Source organism: Acinonyx jubatus, chromosome E1 (genome assembly GCF_027475565.1).
Source record: "Acinonyx jubatus isolate Ajub_Pintada_27869175 chromosome E1, VMU_Ajub_asm_v1.0, whole genome shotgun sequence".
NCBI lineage: Eukaryota > Metazoa > Chordata > Mammalia > Carnivora > Felidae > Acinonyx > Acinonyx jubatus.
In genome coordinates this window covers 36,299,240-36,318,293 of record NC_069397.1, presented here as the reverse complement: position 1 = coordinate 36,318,293, position 19,054 = coordinate 36,299,240, and the positions used below count along the sequence as shown (strand labels likewise).

The following is a 19,054-nucleotide window of genomic DNA, read 5'->3' as shown; positions in this document are numbered from 1 at the left end:
CAGAGGCTGAAAGTGTGAGGAGGAGAAGCAGGCCCTCCCTGGAGGGTGGGGAGGTGGGTGAGGTCCCCAGCAGGAAGGAGCCTCACAGCCACAGCCTTGCTCCTTGACTCAGGAAGCAATGACGTGGCTCCCCACCCCCAACCCCCGCCCCCCAGGGAAAAGGCGAATGCAGTGCTGACAGGATTGGACCCTCTTCTCAGGAAGCCTTGAAATGCCAGTTGCTTACTGACCGTGCTTTTTAGCAACCAGCCCTGTCTTCAGGGGCCCGAGTGTTAGATTCACCTTAGTTCCTAAGTTCATCTGGGATCGAGGTTTAACTTGCTATAAATTTAGGCTTAACTTGAATTTCTCAGCAGAGCACTGAACTCCTGGCAAATTTCCACAGGAGCGATCTTTCTGAATGGACTTGAAGATTCAGCGTTCCTGTGGTCTAACTACCTCACAATTAAAAGGCTCAGGCTTCGGTTTTCCACAGTCTGACCCCCACTGTGCTCTGCGCTGTTCAACAGCTGCTGCCGTTCCCACAAGAAGTGGCTAGGCGGAAGCAGTGATGACTATACGTTTTTTGAGATGCCAGCTATCATGCCTTTGGAAGAAAAGAAATCTGTACCTGGGCTTGCTGTAATGGTGGGCAGAGGAAACAGGTTTATGTGTAAGAGATGCGATCTGACTTGTGGTATGTCTGAACTAGGTCCTCCTGTGTTGTGCTCCGTCAGGGTCTTCTCAGGTTATGCAGAAGGTTTGTCAGCACTGATCTATGTTCCTTCAGGCTTCTGATAACCCCTTCATCATTTTGAGACGACTTTACCTTACTCTCACATTTACACAGACAAGAAGTTGAGACTAGAGAGTTTTGATGACCCAGCTCAAGATCCAGAGCAAGCCAACGGAGGCCAACGTGAGCATTCTTGACTCTTTAACCTCGCTGCCGTGTGTGAGAGGCTACTTCACATGGCAATGGTGAAAGACACTCCCGGATCACTTCATCCTGCTCCCAGAGCTAGGGAGAGCCTCTGGACTGGGGATCATGGAGGCGCCACTGAAGCTTCCTTGTACTCTTTTCTTCAGAGATTTGGCTTCCTCGGGAGGGTTCAAACTTATATTCTTCCACCAGGTCAAGAATTTCTAAAACTAATGGAAGATAACCAGAAGATAAAATTTCTCACCTGGCAAGACTTCATAAATATCTTCTTCCTCCTCCTTTGTGGGCTCTTTTAGCCCCACACTCCCAGGCAAGATGACGGGTCTGCACTGGGAACTGGAATTCGGGGAGTCAAGGCCATCAATATCGTCATACATCTCTTCTTCTTCTTCCTTTTCCTCCTCCTCTTCATATGGAATGGTTAAGGAGCTCAGATCTGCCAGGGCAGAGATGATAATGAATCAAAACGGGGAGAAAAAGAAAAGAATAAGGCAGGGAAGGAAAGAGGGAGGGAGGGAGGAGGAGGAGGAGGAGGAGGAGGAGGAGGGATGAGAATAAAATATGTCAAAGGAAAATGAAACACCAGGTTAAGTGCTGTGATTTCTAATGTGGGCCTCGGTGGCAGGAGATCTACAGAAAAGGCCAGACTAGCACCGTGTCAGGTTTAAACCATCAACATAAATCCTTCCTTGCAATAAAACTTGATCAGGATGAAGCAGCTCTGGAAAGTAGGAGTGTGCGACTGAGTGCATGAGGCGAAGGGAAGAAAATAGGCCAGAAGAGGAAATGCCAGCGTGTTGCACACTGTTTGCCAAGTAGAAAACTGGAAGGGTGAGTGATGGCCTGTGCTTCTCCAGGGGGCACGGAGCTGTGGGGACTATGGCAGCTTCCACAGGGTAGCTGGGCTGCCAGAAGCTCATCTCCTCCATGATCTCACAAGATCGGAGTGTCAGACAAGTCTGTTTATGAAGAGGAAAAACAGGAAAAAGTGGAAGAAGAGGAGAAAGCGAGATACAGAAAAATGTAACAGTAATGCAAGACCAAATAGAATGGCTGAGCTGTGTTGGTTACCATGCCCTTTTGCAACCGCACAGTCTGGCTGACCTCAAAGTGGGTCATCGCACAGAGGATGTTGAGCCGTTGCGGCACTGGGGAGCACAGGGCAGGAGAAGGAGATTGGTTTTTTATTTTAATGGGGAACTGGGAAGGTTCGTGCTCTGATGTCTAGGACAGAATGCTCTCTGAAACCCTGCTGAGGGGCCTCTGCAGGATGGGCGAGTGCCGTCAGGGTACCCTGGGGAAGGAAAGGATGGAGAGACATCTAACGTTCATTTCAAAACACTATAAAGCTGTTTGGCTTGATTAGGCATTTAATAAAGATTTTGCAACAATTTTCATCTGAATTCTGGGGCCACCTCATTTGAGGAAGGGATCAAAGACACATTTGTGGCTTAAACCATATGTTATTATTTTGTTTGTTTTAAAATAAAATGGAATGAATAATTTCTTCAATGTGGGATTCTGAAAGTACCACAGGGTACAGCTCAATAAAGCTGCTTTGAGTTTTATTGAGGCTTACACACTTAGGGGTATATTACACGCATAAATCCAAGGCACCTAGATGAGAGTGTACCCTGTAGTCTCGCCATCAATGTTCATGTTTGCCTAGTTCCAGTCTATTATACGTGACGCTCTTGGTAGATGCAATAGTTTGTTTTTGTGATAGCAAAAGCATAAACCGAGTAAAATAGGCAATTCTTGTAATTAAAGCTCTGGTGCTTCCTTCTTTTTCTCCACAATAAAATCTCACAGCAGAATAAAAAACAGAGACGAAAAGGCTCGGTGTTTTTGGGTTGATGTGCTCCTCCTTAGGTCTTGGCCCATGTATAAAGTTGGTGTTTCTGCCTTTCTGCAGCGGCAGGGTCTTGCCATGATGGCATATCGTGGGTTATCTGATGCCAAGCGACAGACTCAAGTCGGCTACCTCTACCTGTCAGGCCACTCCGGACTAGACTTCCAGGGCCACTGGCACCGCTGTGCCTACAGGTCGGCCAGCAGAGGGCACTCTAAGAGTGGTCATTTAACATCTTCAGGCAGGAGGACTTCCCATCCCAAAGCAAGGAACGTTTTATTGTGGTTTGGGAAAGAACAATTTGCTTCTAATGTCCAATGGCCATGAAGGCCACTTCGATGAGAGTAGATTGCTACTTCTTACTAAGTTTAAAACGAGAAGATTTGGGACCTAAATTGCGTCTAGGAAACTTTATGTTTGATATCACAACTTTCCTTTCCAGAATATAAGGGGTTAGAAGACACCTAATTGAGCTAAGCTGGTTTTCAAAATCTCCTTGTCTAGTGGGTATGGATATTACAGAGGTCATCTCCACGTTGATTCATACTTGAATCAGCTTCAACTCCACGTTGATTCATTACTTTCTGATTCATACGTGGTACTATTTGTTGTTATAACATAAGGCTGGTAGAAGGGAGAACAAGCAGATAAGAAGTACAGATTGAAGGCTGTGGATTATATTTATGCAATATAACTTCAACTGCAAATCCACTTAAGTATTGTTTCTGTAGTAATGATACTTACCCTTTAACAAGAAACTTATTTGATCCACCCAGTCTCTGGCCTCAGCTGGATTAGAAGCTGTAAACTAAAGAAAAATTAGTGAATTAATTTATTACCTTCATGAATTCATAAAATTTCCATGAATCCCATAGGGAGGTTCAAAGAGGAGAGCCTTGTGAGTTAAGTTGCGGAGTCAAGTTGAAAGCTCAAGATTCTCTGCTTAACTATTTAGAAAAAAGACCAAAATCTTACTCAGAGTGATATTTCCCTTCAGCAATTCTGTATACCCAATGTGGACTACTATTTGAGTCCGGACATTCATGTTCCTGTGCATTCATTCGATTATCCATGCATTCATCAGACATTACTTTGAGAAACATTTACAGGAAAAAAAGAAAAAGCAAAACAAAATTCCTGACTGCAAAGAACAATGCATCGGTTAGGGAGACAATATACACACTTGAGATGGGAACACTACAAAGAATGTTCATCTGGTAACAGATAGATGCTGAGAGAGCAAAGGAGCACTTACTGTCACCTGGAGTAAGCCAGAGAAGCTTGTTGAAGTAATACTGTTTTGGTTGGATTTTACTTATTTATTTATTTTAATGGTTTTTTTTTTTTTATGTTTATTTATTTTCGAGAGAGACAGAGAATGGATGGGGGAGGGGCAGAGAGAGAGGGAGACACAGAATCCGAAGCAGGCTCCAGGCTCCGAGCTGTCAGCACAGAGCCTGATGTGGGGCTCAAGCTCGTGAATTGGGAGATCATGACCTGAGCACAAGTCAGACGCTCAACTGACTGAGCCACTCAGGTGCCCCTGTTTTGGTTGGATTTTAAAAGAGTTGGCAGAAACTGCCTGCTGGAGGGAACCATGTGCATGTGCAGAGGATTAGGAATGAGTCCACTGTGTATGGGGGAAGGAAGGCAGATCAGTTTGACTGGAGGACAGTGACAGGTGATGCCGGAGTGCTGCGGGGTCAGGGAGGAGTTGATGAGAGGGCTCTGAGTACTAGGAGTTCAACCTAAAATGCAGGCAATAGGAAACCACCGTAAATTCTAGCAAAAGGAGCAGGAGATCTCTCTTTCAATAGTTGTGGGTAGGAGGGGTTTGAACAGGGAGGAATGGGAGACAGAAGACCAGCTAGAAGGCTATTTAACTAGTCCTCTGGGGGAGGTGATGAGGATGGCCATTGTGATGGCTGTGGGAATAAGTAAGAAGGCAAAGATCCAAAAGATATCGTAGAGGAAGAATCCACAGACCATGGTAATGACTTGGGTTCAATGGGCCAAAGAAAAGAAGTAAACAAACTCTACATTCTGATTCACAAAACCAGCCAGTCAAGCAGCAAGCCTTAGTAATTTTTTATTTTAAATGAATCAACTTGAAGTGACTGTTCCTGAAAAACATTTTTATCATCCGGCTATTAGGGTAAGACAAAGATATGTGCTGTGTAAGAAACCTAGATTCCTGCTTAATACTTATTAATAGACATTGTCATTCTTGATTTCTTAAAAACTCATTTCCATAAAAAATATCTAAGGAAATTGATTTAGACTTGTCATATAAATTTTTATCTGGAGGAGGCACCATCAATACTGAATAATAAAAATAACTTAGAAACATACCAAGTATATTCATCTATTACGTACATATCTATAAAGGATTCTCTATCAAAGTTTAGTGTTAAGATAAAAAATTTGCGGGGGTGGGGGGCGCCTGCGTGGCTCAGTCAGTTAAGCGTCAGACTTCGGCTCAGGTCATGATCTCGCGGTCTGTGAGTTGGAGCCCTGCGTCGGGCTCTGTGCTGACAGCTCAGAGCCTGGAGCCTGCTTGGGATTCTGTGTCTCCCTCTCTCTCTCCCCCACTCGTGCTCTGTCTCTCTCTGTCTCTCAAAAATAAAAAAACATTAAATAAATAAGTAAAATTTTGAAATTGCATATTGAAGACCTAGGTTGTTTTATCAAAACGAGAGTTAAGATACTGTAGAAACATAAAACGATGGGTACTGAGAGCCATCTGAAGAGTCAAAGGCTTACTCAAGTGAGTGATATTAACCTTAATATTAACCTTAGCATAGCTTTTCTCATTTTCCATAAGTTAGCTAAAGAATGGTTTTAGTGGGGTGCCTGGGTGGCTCAGTTGGTTAAGCGGCCGACTTCAGCTCAGGTCATGATCTCGCGGTCCGTGAGTTTGAGCCCCTCATCGGGCTCTGTGCTGACCGCTCGGAGCCTGGAGTCTGCTTCGGATTCTGTGTCTCCCTCTCTCTGACCCTCTCCTGTTCATGCTCTGTCTCTCTCTGTCTCAAAAATAAAGGTTAAAAAAAATTGTTTCAGTAAAATCGTGATAAGATAAAAATTACTAACAACCAGGAAACGATATTTGTACACATATACACACATGTAAAAATATATTTTTGGTGAAAATCATGACATTCCCTTATTCAGAGCTTTTTATTCCTTTAGTTAAATCCACTACTTATTATATTACCTACTATATCATATCAAATATATAAAAATGAACGCAATGAAGAATCAGCCTTTCCCACCCCAGAGCAGGTCCTCTAGTCCCTCCAGTTATCACTGTTACTACTCACTAATCATTGTCACCAACATCGTAGAAATCCTTCCAGAGATACGCAGTGTGTCTACACACAGGAAGATTATTTTGGATAGCGAGATGAATATGGGAAAATAACTTATTTTTCACTCTACAGTCAGATTTTTCTCTTTCTGGATGTCATGGAAGGAAGTGAAGATAATCAGGGAACGAGTAAAGAGGATGGGAATTAAAGCGGTGAAGTTAGAGATGATGAATGAGGAACTGGGTTGTGTGCTGCAACAGACAAGACTCTCACCTATGGAGTGAGACCAGGAAGGGGAGGGGTGAGGAGGTGGAAGCCAACCAAAGGCGGTATCTAGGATGAGAGTGACAACACAGAGCAGGAGGGAGGGCACCACATGGCACAGGTGAAGACATGTCAAGAAAGAACGTCCTGGTAAGAAGTGAGCAGGTAATGAAGAAAGGATGGAACCCAGCATAGCACCCCCAGCTCGCACACAAACGTGGAGCGAAACTACAAAGCAGTGAGGACCAACCGTCTCCTCGGCTCATCCTACCTCATAGCTGCGCCTGTCCTGGGAGGTCAGTTCAAAGCAGGATTCTTTCTTGGAATCTTTTCGCAGGTGCGGGGCCATCCGGACACTGTAGTCCTTAATGAGAAAGGTCCCTTTGGGCTGCTTGCCTGCAAGACAGGAAAACCCCCTGTGTCCCTAGAGAAGATGCGACCAAGGGAAGGCGTCCTCTCTGGTATGTAAGCTAAAAGCACAGCAACAGCTGTTCTGTCCCCGAGGAGCCACGATAGTCAAGGAAAGGTCATTAAGGAGGCTCAGGAAGGGGCTACTATGACAGTGAGGCAGAGATCACTGCCAAGCTGGGGAAATGCAACATGTAAGGTTATTTTGCCAAAAAAGGACAACGGAGATGGAGAATTTATTAGAATGTTAAGAGATCTATAACAACAGAAAGGAGGAATTATTACAGCAGGGAGAGTGTGGCTGTAAACGTGAGGCTCTTGAAGGCTATTACAGAACCCTGCAGCGTTATTGCTGTCAGGGCCAGCAGAGCTCACATTTGAGGGGAAGGGACAGTAGCTCAGGGGGCATTACGAGTTCCCGGGGTCCCCTCCTATGCCCCGTGTGGTATTTGGGCTAGACCGCTCTCTACCTCCTGCTGGTCCGGAGGGAATTCATGCGAGAGGGAGAATGATTAAAACTCAGTATTTTGTCCCCCTTCCCAGAGGTCAAATTGGGAAGTGGCATTGGGTGATGAGGAAGGAGGGAAAGGACCCTAAGGGAGGGAAAGGAGAGACCACCCTGGCTGTCACTCTCTTTCTAAAACATAAAATACTAGGAATGGGAAAAGACGGGGTGGTTCCCAATGATTTTGTGCCCTCCTGGTGTAGTTCAGGCAGAACATACAGAGGAGTGGAACCACAGTGCCTGGGTGATGATTTGTGTCCCGTTATCATGTGGAATGAATTGCTGAATACATGCTTTTTGAGGCTGATGGTGATAAGGTGGCAGTGGGATGACAATATTAGGAAAAGAAAAGAAAAGAAAAGAAAAAGACTCCATCCTTACCTGGTTGAGCTAAAGGAAATACACACAAACACTCACTACATCCTAAGAAAATGTCTTGGGCACAATAAGAAGTAACTGGCGAGAAGGGAGCCATGCAACAGTGCTTTCTGACACCGGAATCTTTTTTGTTAAAGTATCTCTCCTTGTTCTAACTGGCCACTAAAATGTTTTGTTGTTTCTTTGGTCACCAGGTTTTATTTCAGCCTGACGGCAAAATGGTCCATAAAAGTCTCCAAGTCTCTCCCTCTCCCGCTCTCTCACCTTGAGTATAGAGGATTCGGAATGAATGAACGTGACACCTGGTTTTATATCCAGATATGCCAACCACTTATTTAAATGCAGCTGGCATGAAGAAGAGTTTTACAATGATATACATGGTATATTAGTTTTAAGGTTTAAAATAAGAAAATTGCCCCTGGCGGGCTTGTATATGCCTAGAATTCAGGGAACAGATTGTGGTTGCTGGCTCGGATGGTGGTCTGGGCATCGGAAGGATGCTGGGGGTGTGTTACTCAGGTTTTGAGCTATGCTGCTAAGATCGCCATGTAGGGCTTCACACTTCACCCCTACGTGGGAAAGTCTCTGAGGAATATAAAAGGGCGAACCCAAGACGAAGCCAGCGATAACCTGAGGCAGGCAGAGAGGCAGCGTGAGCCGCTGGCCTTGAAGCCCAAGCACAAATCTTAAAGATGCCAGGTCACCTGGCAAAGGTGCTGTTCTTGATGCCAAAGGCACGGCAAGTCCAAAGGCAATTGGGTAGACATCTGATTATTCCCAAGATTGGATATCTAGGCATTGGAGATGCCTCCCCCTGGGAAAGAAGGAAGAGAAGAGAAACGGGGAGTGACTGGAAGGAAAAGGAAGGGTGTACTCTGAATCACTGGCCTCTGTGCCGAGGTGGCAGAGCCCAAGGAAAGTCCCCACAAGACCTGATGCTTTCCAGGAGGGTATCCCCTCTTTGCAGGTTTGTGTTCACTGACAGTGATCATTTTTAGGCTTTGTTTAGTTGTCGCTGTCTCCGGTTTATGCTTATATCCTCTGTTTCTTCTCGTGAACTTAGTGACTGTGCTAAGCATGGATGGGAGGCCTTCTCGGGAGAGCGCATGAGTGGTGTGCTTGATTGACTCAATGGTGGCTCATTAAGAAGCTGCCTCTGGCCTGAGTCAACACTTCACTGCTGCTGCCATCTGGCTGGAGGGTGTCTCCTGGGCACAGCAGCCATTTGGGTCTCAACACTCCACGGCTCTAGGGATGTCCACGGGACTACTTCCCAGCATTCCATAGGATGAAGTTGAAAGGATAATCTTCGAGAGTCTGGACCCAAGGGTTCTGTTTCTGGGCCATTGGCAAGCTGTTTAAATCTTTCTCACAAGTTTTCCCCCCAGTATTTTAACTATATTATTAATATCCATAAGGAGTTTGAGATTCTTTAAAAAAAATACCAAAGTGTTCAACATTGATAATATTGTGTTATTAGTCATAATAAAAGACAACCTTTTGACATGCTGACCACACTGTCCTAGTGTTTGAAGTGAAAATAATTTCTAAATTGGCATCTGAGTTTTTGGTGACGGACAAGGTATTACTTAACAGCCTCTTTCAGTCTCCCAAGCATGTCCCTTTATGGGTGTTAGTTAAGGACTGCTATCTTGAGATCTAAGTGCTTGAGAATTTACAAAGTGCTTGCATCCAGGAGTGAGCTGCTGCTGTGCAGATGAAGAACACTTACTTTTCTCGTTAGCATAGTAGTAGAAGAGGCCTCTGCTGATGACACACCATCGTTTCTGCCATTCCGATCCAAAGAAACTATGATCTAAACGGAACAGCAGTAAGGGGACATAAATTCAGGTAACTACAACCACTGAAGAGTCCGTAAAGTCCAACAACACACAGTCCAGTGTGTTATTGTTTTATTTCCTAGGTTAATGGACTGTAAAACCCTCCCTTTCACTCCCGCAGGTTATCCCATATTGACTCAGAGTCCAGAGGGCTCGCTCCGTTAAAGGCCCAGATTCTACACGGGGTTTGCCTGTTCTGACCTCTCACAGCTGTCTCGCTATTTATCTTCCTTGATATCTTTCAGGTTCTAATCTCATCCAGTGCTTTTCAAATTCTCTATGATCCCTTTATGTGGTGCCTTTTAGCAAACCAAACTGATGCTCAGGCCATGGGCACAGGAAAGGCTTTCTTTGTACTAAAGCCAATTTGCTTTTTGAGTGCTAAACTTGGGACCCCGGGCCCAGGATGGTGGTATCTATTCTCATCCAGTGAGCGATGGGTCAAGAGGTGGGTTCCTCTGAAACTTGAAACTGGGCTGCTTCACACAGGATATAAAATGATACTCTTGGCAACGGTTTTGCTCTATGGGAGCACACTGAGAGATGAGAACAAGAATATCATCGGCAATTCATTCAACAAGGATTTATTAAGCACCTGTTGTGTACCAGGTGAGCAAAGCAGAACCAGTTCCTATTCTGACGAAACTCACAATCTGCTGAAGATTTGGGGGGCGCTGGACTACACCAGACTTCTCTCTTGCCTTCCTTTTGGTCTCCCAGCTCCTGAGTGCAGAATTGGGCATAGAGACAGCACTTTCTACATTAGTCCTTTTTCCTCATTTCCCTTCCCTTCCTGGACTGTTCTGAGACCTGTGGGTCTGATCAGTACCTTTGCTTTTCTTCTCCAAGTATCCCTGCTTGATGATGTTATCCAGCTCTTGAGCTCCTCTTGTGATGTCTTCCACTCCTGAAAGGAACAATGGCAAACATGCTTTGTTGAAACCTGGCAGAGTTTTCATTTATTTAGGCAACTTTAGATAATCTACATTAATGAAGGGGGTGCAGAAGGGCAATTGCTTAAGCACAGCACAAAATAAGATAATTTTTATATGATTGGGGAAAAAGTAAATTTTCTTTCTCCCTCATTATATCTAATGCTAAAACCACTTACAATGATCTAAACATACATTAGTTTGTGCAAGGGGAGGTAGCCTAAATATGTACTGATTGGCAAGAAAAGGACTCCAGAGAATTAAGAATTTGCAGTGGAGATAAGCTCCAAATTGGATAACCACACTGAGATCATCAAAAGTCAAATGAATAGCTACCAGCAGAGAGACGCTTTAGTGAGTGATAGAGTTCACCATAGATGCAGCCACCTCCGTGAGAGCAATAAACACACACTCACTCTTAAAACACACACACACACACACACACACACACACACACACACACACACACCAAAACACAAAGCCATCTAGTGAACATAAATTTTATTAAGTTCACACAAAGAAGGGCTATGCAAGCTGAACTGACAATAGCCACCAAATCCTGGTTTTGTCCAAGTATGGGAAAGAGCGTAACAATGGTAGAAGCCTTTACCAAGAGAAGACTCTGGAATTGACATCAGCCTCTAATCGTATGCTGCTAACATCCTTGACTTTCAATTAGCCTTGTTAGGTACAAATTTATTGAGAAGTCAAGATCCTCATCCATCTTTCACCACTGAGGTTTATACTTATTTTATAGAAGAGAGGAGTAAAGGACAAAAAAAGAAGGGATTTACTCCTTAAAAAATCAAATGAAACAAGAACACAAAAAATTCTTAAAAAACTACGAGTCCATATTTCTTTTTTTTAAGTTTATTTATTTTTTTGGTAATCTCTACACCCAATGTGGGGCTCGAACTCATGGCCCCAAGATCAAGAGTTGCATGCTCTTCCGACTGAGCCAGCCAGGTGCCCCCAAGTCCATATTTCTTAATTAGGAGAAATAAGGAGAGTGGGCTGGCAGGATCCTAATGTTTATTGTTTTTAGTCTCCAAAACCAAAGCTCCTTTGGTTTCCCTTAAAAGATTTAGAAAGCAAAACAAAATACAAACTAACTGAAGGGACAACCACATAGGAATCAACTGGGTCACCTATACAATATCTTGAGACTTTTGGGTGAAGTAATTTTTTTTCAATTACACGATTGTTTTTTGAAATTTTCAATAACTAACATTTATTCAGTGGTGGCTATGAGCTGGCAGTTTACTTCTTGCTTAAAATATTTCTTGTTTAAAAATAACTTAAGAATTTTTTTATTTTAGAGAGAGAGAGCGAGCGAGCACGAGCATGTGTGTGAGCAGAGGAGGGGCAGAGGGAGGGAGAGAGAGAGAGAGAGAGAGAGACAGAGAGACAGAGAGAGAGACAGAGAATCTCCAGCAGGCTCCACACTCAATGTGGAGCCTGACGTGGGACTTGATCTCATGACCCTGGGGTTATGACCTGAGCCGACATCAAGAGTTGGACACTCAACCGACTGAGCCATCCAGGCGCCCCTAAAAATAACATTTTAAGACAATTTAAAATGCAACTAAGATTACCTTTTGCTTGTAAGTTGTTTTGAACTTAGTTTTAAACAGAGATCTGAAGGGCTTTTCTTTTTTAGTGTGTCTAAGTGCCTGATTCTTTCTATTTGTCCTTATTGTCAACTTCCTTGTTCATGGACTATTTTCATTTGTGTGCTCTACGGTTAGCGAACTCTGTGGCTGCTATAAATCCTCCCAGATGGGTCTCAGGGTGCACACGTGAGATGAAGAGCAGCAAAGGGAAGTTCATTTGTCTAGGACCCTTTCATTTCTCCCACCCTTCTGAAAATTCTAATACCTCTCTGGAAATGCTCTCCAAGAAGATAGAAACTGATCTTATGGAGGGTGGAGTGGCCGGGTTGAGGGCCTGATATGGTTGAGAAGGTCCTTTGCCGGAGAGCCTATCCTCTCTGCAGCACTATCAAAAATTGCTCCTAGAGGCTTAAAAATTAAATGAAAGACCCGGGAGATGAGAAAAACAGGATCCCCTAAGTTTGGAGTTTCTATTTCTTCTTGCAGTTTTTTTTTTTCTTTTCTTTTTCTTGTTTTAAGGTCTTGTTAAACTTAGAGACACAGATTCTAGTTAGAGATGCCGAGAGTCTGAATCATAAAAGACATGTTAAACGTTCTATTAGAATTCAAACCTCCTTTTTTAATGCAAATCTAAATGCCATTTTATGGAACATCTATAATTATGAAAATGGGAAGACATTGCCTCGTGTGCGGGGAGAGTCTGTGAGTATGAATATTACATTAATGTGCCCACACCAGCTCACTGATCCTGCTGGCAGGAGCATAAAAAATGCTTGAGTGAAACTTTTATTTAGATGTTAAGACTCCAGGCCCCAGCGGGGTGACAGAGACAGTCCCTGCGAGTTGCCATCAGAAAGAGAGCTTGAATTGAATTACCCAGGGGGGAAGGAAGTAGTGATGAGCACTGCTTCGCTTATTTAATTTCATTTACTTTCAGTACATTATCAGCATGAGGCTTTTCTCTCCCCACCAACCGAAACCCAAGAATGCCACCACCAAGAAAACAAAGACATAATGCCGCAGAGACGTTTGAACCTCGAGTCACTAATTCTAGGAAACTAGGGTCAGTACCATCACCGCCTTCTCTCCGAAAAGAGTCACACTCAGTTTGCTGAAACTGGGCAAAAAGGGAGCTGCTGACTTTTCTCTCTTGGTCATTCACCAACAGATTCTGAAGAGCTAGAGATATGGTATTTTATGTGCTGGGTTTTTGCGAGACGTGTTCTGTTGCTTTCTTATTAGAGGGAATCTGTACTGAGGAACTCTCTTCCCTGGTTTCCCTTATGGGCAGTGGAAAAATTGGGATGAAGCGAAGGTGAAGTTTGAAATGGCTATGGAAAACAATTAGGAAATCAAATCAAAGCAATCTCTATTCTAGCGATTGTCTTCTGTGTGCAAGGGACTGTGTGGGGAGTCTAATAACAGAATTGTTCTCAGTGTAAGTTGACACTGAGCTCAATTTCATTAGCTCCATGATCTATCAGATAAATCCAGACAACCAAGATGGGAAGCCATTGTGGCAATCAAGCTGTCTCCTATTTCGGTGTCAGCTCAGTGTCCTACTGATCAAGAACCAGTGATCTTGAGGATGCACCACGTTGGCCATGGTCCCGGGGTGATGAAGTAGGAGGAGCCTTGTATGCCTGAATCCACACCTAATGGCAAATGAACAGGTCTGCAGAGCTACTTAATGCCTAATAGGAAGCATGTAAATGCTTTGTAGGATGATAATAAAAACAGGAAGAAGCCACAAATAATTGCATGGGTTGCTATTTTAAGGCCAAAACATTTATATGTAAGTATACAATTTTTAAAAATAATCGAGCCTTTTTGTCCATTACCTGAAAAAAAGATATCACCATCTTAATGAAAAAATAGAAATGATTTAGATTTATTGGGAAGAAATGGCCTTCTTGGACAAACCTAAGGGTGCATCACTGTATCAGCACAAAACAGAATTACATTCGTGTCATCATCTCTCTCTACCACTGCACTTAACTAAATCTCCCAGAATAGCCCATATAAAGAAAAGATTCACTTAGCTGAAGGATGTGGGGCCATAAAGATAAGATCAGCAGAGAAGGTGTTACCTAGAAGTGATGGCCACCCAACTTTCGTGGCAGATGAAGATAAAAGAAATTCTCGGACATCTTTCTCTCCTCATCCAGATTCCTTTAAACCCTTGTATCCCACCCATACCCAGCTCTGCAATAAAACACGAGGGACTAGGATTCCGTCTCTCAGCACTAAACATGACTCTTCAGTCAGCTATGGACAGCAACAACAATGGGGACCCTTTGAGTGTGATACATTTCCATAAAGCAGTCAATAAAAAAGACATGGGAGCTTATGTGAGTCACGGCTTATTTAATCAGCTGCGTTCTAGCCCACTGAGAAAAGAGAATTGGAGAAATCACTTGGCAACACCACAGCACAAGGCTAACAGTACAAGAGGCCACGCAATCTCGTTGCAAAAAGGTCACAACCCCTGCAGAACCAGGCAGGTGCCTGTGAACTTCCCTTAGAGGCAGCTGGCTGGTTTCTTGCTAAGCCAACCTGAAATGAAAATCGATGATTAAGAAAAAAAAAGTTTTTTATGTTTATTTATTTTTGAGAGAGAGAGACAGAGTGTGAGCGAGGGAGAGGCAGAGAGAGAGGGAGACGCGGGATCTAAAGCAGGCTCCAGGCTCTGAGCGGTCAGCACAGAGCCCGACGTGGGGCTTGAACTCACGAACCACAGGATCATGACCTAAGCTGAAGTCGGATGCTCAACCGACTGAGCCACCCAGGTGCCCCAAATCAATGATTTAAAAAAAAACATCTTTTGTTCAACTGCCACCCCCCCCCCCCCCCCGCCCTTTAAACTGTGGACTTCTCCCATTGTCCTTTTTCCTTTTAACCCAAGTTCTTTCCAATTGTTTGGAAAAAGGGACCAAACTCCAGCCTAGAGACTGAGAGCTACCAGGGGTGAATTTCAGGCAGGGTGAAGTTTATCAGGTTCCTCCATTAAAGTACCTGTGATAAGGGCCCCAGGGGATTGGGTGGATGAGGTTGGAGAAAATCTAATATTTGGAGGTGGGGGATGAACTATGTTCCATCTGGTCATAGATGGTCTAGATGGTCTAGATGGTTCCATCTGGTCTAGATGGCTGGTGTACGTGCATTGGCAGACGGGTGACAAACACACAGTTCACAATGCCTCAGATGTACAAAGGGGAAGAGAGTCTTGCAGGGAGGGTGAGGGTAGTATTCTCCTGGTTGGTGGTCGTTGGTCCTAAATCTCCTTTGTAGTTGGTTTCTGTGGCCTTTGTAAAATAAGTTCATTACAGTTTTCCCTCAGCTTCTTGAATGTCTAGGCTACTTTTTTGCCTTTTTTTCTCAGTTTTCGGGAGCCAGTCAGTAAGTCACAGTCAGTAAGTGACAGTGAGCCAGTCAGTAAGGGACAGTCAGTCTGAGGTGTCGGGCGTGTTCAACTTCGAAGCATGACACTAACAGGGAAGTTGGTTTCGAAGACTCTTCCTCCCTTAGTCTCTTGGGACAGCTTCACAGAATTCTCTAACTTCCGTGGTTCTATTCGCTACCCGCCTGAGTTGACACCTTCACACTTTCCTGTCATTTTGCTTCACTTATTAAGGAATTTACACCAACACATGTAACACATGTGAGGTGAAAAATTCTAAATCATGAATAATAATCGACTTTGGATCGGGAAGTTTCAGAGATGCAGAAAGACTGCTCAGACGGCTTTAATTTCGTGGAGGAATAACTGGGATGCAGAGGAGAGGAAGAGGAGGAGACTCAAAGTACTTGGTCAAACTCTTCAACAAGCTGTGGCAGAAGAAGCTAGAAAACAAAACAAGGGGAATTAGAGTGAGACTGAAGGTCTAGCCGTAAGCAAACCAGCACAGGAGACAACATTTGGGAGATCTTGATGGACTCTTGTTGGCCCTCAAACTTTTTAAGGTCTTAAAAAAGATCTGTTAATTCAGGTTACTGGATCTGGCAATCCAGACCAGACTATAAAAATCTGTGGAAGAAACCTTGTTATCCTGAGGATAAAGAAAATTCATGAGAGGTTCTAGGCCAATAAGTAGTACGAAGAACAAAGGCAGATAATTGATGAGCGGAAAAATTAAAACTAGGGGCGCCGGGATGGCACAGTCCGTTAAGCATCTGATTCTTGATCTCGGCTCCGGTCATGATCTCAGTTTGTGAGTTCGAGCCCTCACATTGGGCTCTGTGCTGATGGTGCAGAGCCTGCTTGGGCTTCTGTCTCTCCTTCTCTCTGACCCTCCCCCGCTTGTGCTCGCTCTCTCTCAGAAATAGGGGCACCTGGGTGGCTCAGTTGGTTAAGCGTCCGACTTCGTCTCAGGTCATGGTCTCGCGGTTTGTGAGTTCGAGCCCCGCGTTGGGCTCTGTGCTGACAGCTCAGAGCTTAGAGCTTGCTTCAGATTCTGTGTTTCCCTCTCTCTCTCTCTGCCCCGAACCCACTCACACTCTGTCTCTCTCTCAAAGCTAAATAAATGTTTAAAGAAAAATTAAAAAAAATAAATAAAACGAAAAAAATAATTAAAACTAATATGTTTTAATGAAAAAACCAAATAAACTTTTAATCTGCATTTTATAAAGCATGTTTATATCTCATTTGAGCTTCACAACAGTCTGTGAGGTCTGTATTATTATTAGTTCTTTAATAGCACTCTTTATGAGTGCTCTTTATTAGCACTTTACAGACCAGGAAATCTTTTTAAAATTTCTAAAATCTTTACAAAAAAAAATTTTTTTAACATTTATTTGTTATTGAGAGACGGAGAGAGACAGAGCATGAACATGGGAGGGGCAGAGAGAGGAGGAGACACAGAATCCGAAGCAGGCTCCAGGCTCCGAGCTGTCAGCACAGAGCCCGATGTGGGGCTCGAACTCACAAACCGAGAGATCATGACCTGAGCCGAAGTTGGATGCTTAACTGACTGAGCCACCCAGGTGCCCCAGGAAACTGAGTCTTAGTGAAATTACTGACCTTGCTGAAGCCTGCTCAGTTGGAACAGCCCATGCACTTTCCACCACCCTGAGCCTGAGTTGAGGAGACGCACTCAGGGTGGCTGAGGAAAGACAGGGTCTGCCAGCCTCACTCTCCCACAAAAGACCCCATTTAAGTACAGAAAAAGCAGACAAGTGTGTGGTTATTCTAATACTTGATGTCAAAATATTATTATTACTATTTTTATAAATCTTTTTTAAAAAATACAATTTATTGTCAAGTTAGCTAACATACAGTGTATACAGTGTGCTCTTGGCTTTGGGAGTAGATTCCCATGATTCATCGCTTACATACAACACCCAGTGCTCGTCCGAACAAGTACCCTCCTCAATGCTCATCACCCATTTTCCCCTCTCCCCCATGACCCCCATCCACCTTCAGTTTGTTCTATTTAAGAGTCTCTTATGGTTTTCCTCCCTCTCTGCTTGAAATTACTTTTTTCCCCTTCCTTTCCCCCACGGTCTTCTGTTAGGTTTCTCAAATTCTACACATGAGTGAAAACATGATATCTTTCTCTGACTGACTTATTTCAACTAGCATAAATATCCTCCAGTTCCATCCATGTTGTTGCAAATGACAAGACTTCATTCTTTCTCATTGCCAAGTAGTATTCCATTGTATATATAAACCGCATCTTCTTTATCCATATAGGGACCTCATCAAGATAAAAACCTTCTGCACAGCAAAGGAAACAATCAACAAAACTAAAAGGCAACCGATAGAATGGGAGAAGATATTTGCAAATGACATATCAGACAAAGGATTAGTATCCAGACTCTATAAAGAACTTACCAAACTCAATACCCCCCAAAATTGTTTTAAGATACTATATTTATTTAACTTTTTTAATGTACCGGCTGACTAATCTATGGAATTGCTTTCCAGGGCAGGTCTGTGTAAAATCCAAGAAGTCAATAGATACACAGTACGGAGCACAATAAGAGAACATATGAGAATACAATAAAAGGATACACGGGTAAAGAAAATACAAGAGGAAGCCACCTGGAGCTCTCACAAATGGTGCTTGGTCACCAAGGTTTGGAAGATGTCTTTTGATGCAAGAGTGGTATCTAGAGGAATGGTATCCAGTGTAGGGCTCATGCAAGAATCTTGAACATGATGTATTTACTCTTTAAGGAAGAGCACTTGGTTTAAAGAGAAAGAAGATTTAGAAAAATGTTTGTTTTTGAGAGACTGCAAGTGGGGGAAGGGCAGAGAGAGGGGGACAGAGCCTGATGTGGGGCTCGAACTCACGAACCACGAGATCATGACCTGGGCTGAAGTCGGATGCTCAACCGACTGAGCCACCCAGGTGCCCCAGGAGTAAGATTTTTAAGCCAAATACCCCAAGTTGGTTCCTTTTCACAAAACATTCCATCAACAATGCCACTCTACAAGGTAACATATGGAAACTATGACGACTCACGGAGGATGAAGAACCTTCTTATTTCTACAAAGAGGCACCACACTAATCGTCGGAGGGGCCTGTGGTCTTAGGGGATGCTCCTCTTCCATGTCTTCACGTTCAGTGGGATTTTACTTGTAAGAAGTGAAAGAATTAGAAAAAAGCCCTTCCAACTCCAGGTATGCTAACTTCAACACACTATTTCTAGCATCTAAATAAATGGTAATAGTAATCAGCAGCATCTTCTAAGTGTACATATTTCACTTTAAAAAATATATTTTTTTAACATTTGTTCATTCTTGAGAGACAGAGCATGGGGGGTGGGTGGGGCAGAGAGAGAGAGAGAGAGAGAGAGAGAGAGAGAGAGAGAGGAAGACCCAGAATCCGAAGCAGGCTCCAGGCTCTGAGCTGTCAGCATAGAGCCCAACGCGGGGCTCGAACCACAAATTGTGAGATCATGACCTGAGCCGAAGTTGCTGCTTAACCGACTGAGTCACCCAGGCACCCCTACATATTTCACTTTAAAGAATGACTCACTCCATATAATAATCCACTAAGTCTCAATCATCAAATCATGACACATTG

The 19,054-nt window shown here is 43.7% G+C and overlaps 1 protein-coding gene across 1 annotated transcript in view; it reads right to left on the bottom strand.

Moving 5' to 3' along the window:
- The window catches only part of SKAP1 (src kinase associated phosphoprotein 1), a 276,200-nt gene that overhangs the window by 38,350 nt on the left and 218,796 nt on the right, over positions 1 to 19,054 (bottom strand). The window contains exons 5-9 of the mRNA XM_027033973.2: positions 10,308 to 10,385; positions 9,370 to 9,453; positions 6,618 to 6,742; positions 3,519 to 3,582; positions 1,167 to 1,358 (exon numbers count right to left, since the gene is read on the bottom strand). Coding sequence (XP_026889774.1) covers positions 1,167 to 1,358; positions 3,519 to 3,582; positions 6,618 to 6,742; positions 9,370 to 9,453; positions 10,308 to 10,385 — 543 coding nt within the window. The remainder of the gene's footprint in view (positions 1 to 1,166; positions 1,359 to 3,518; positions 3,583 to 6,617; positions 6,743 to 9,369; positions 9,454 to 10,307; positions 10,386 to 19,054) is intronic.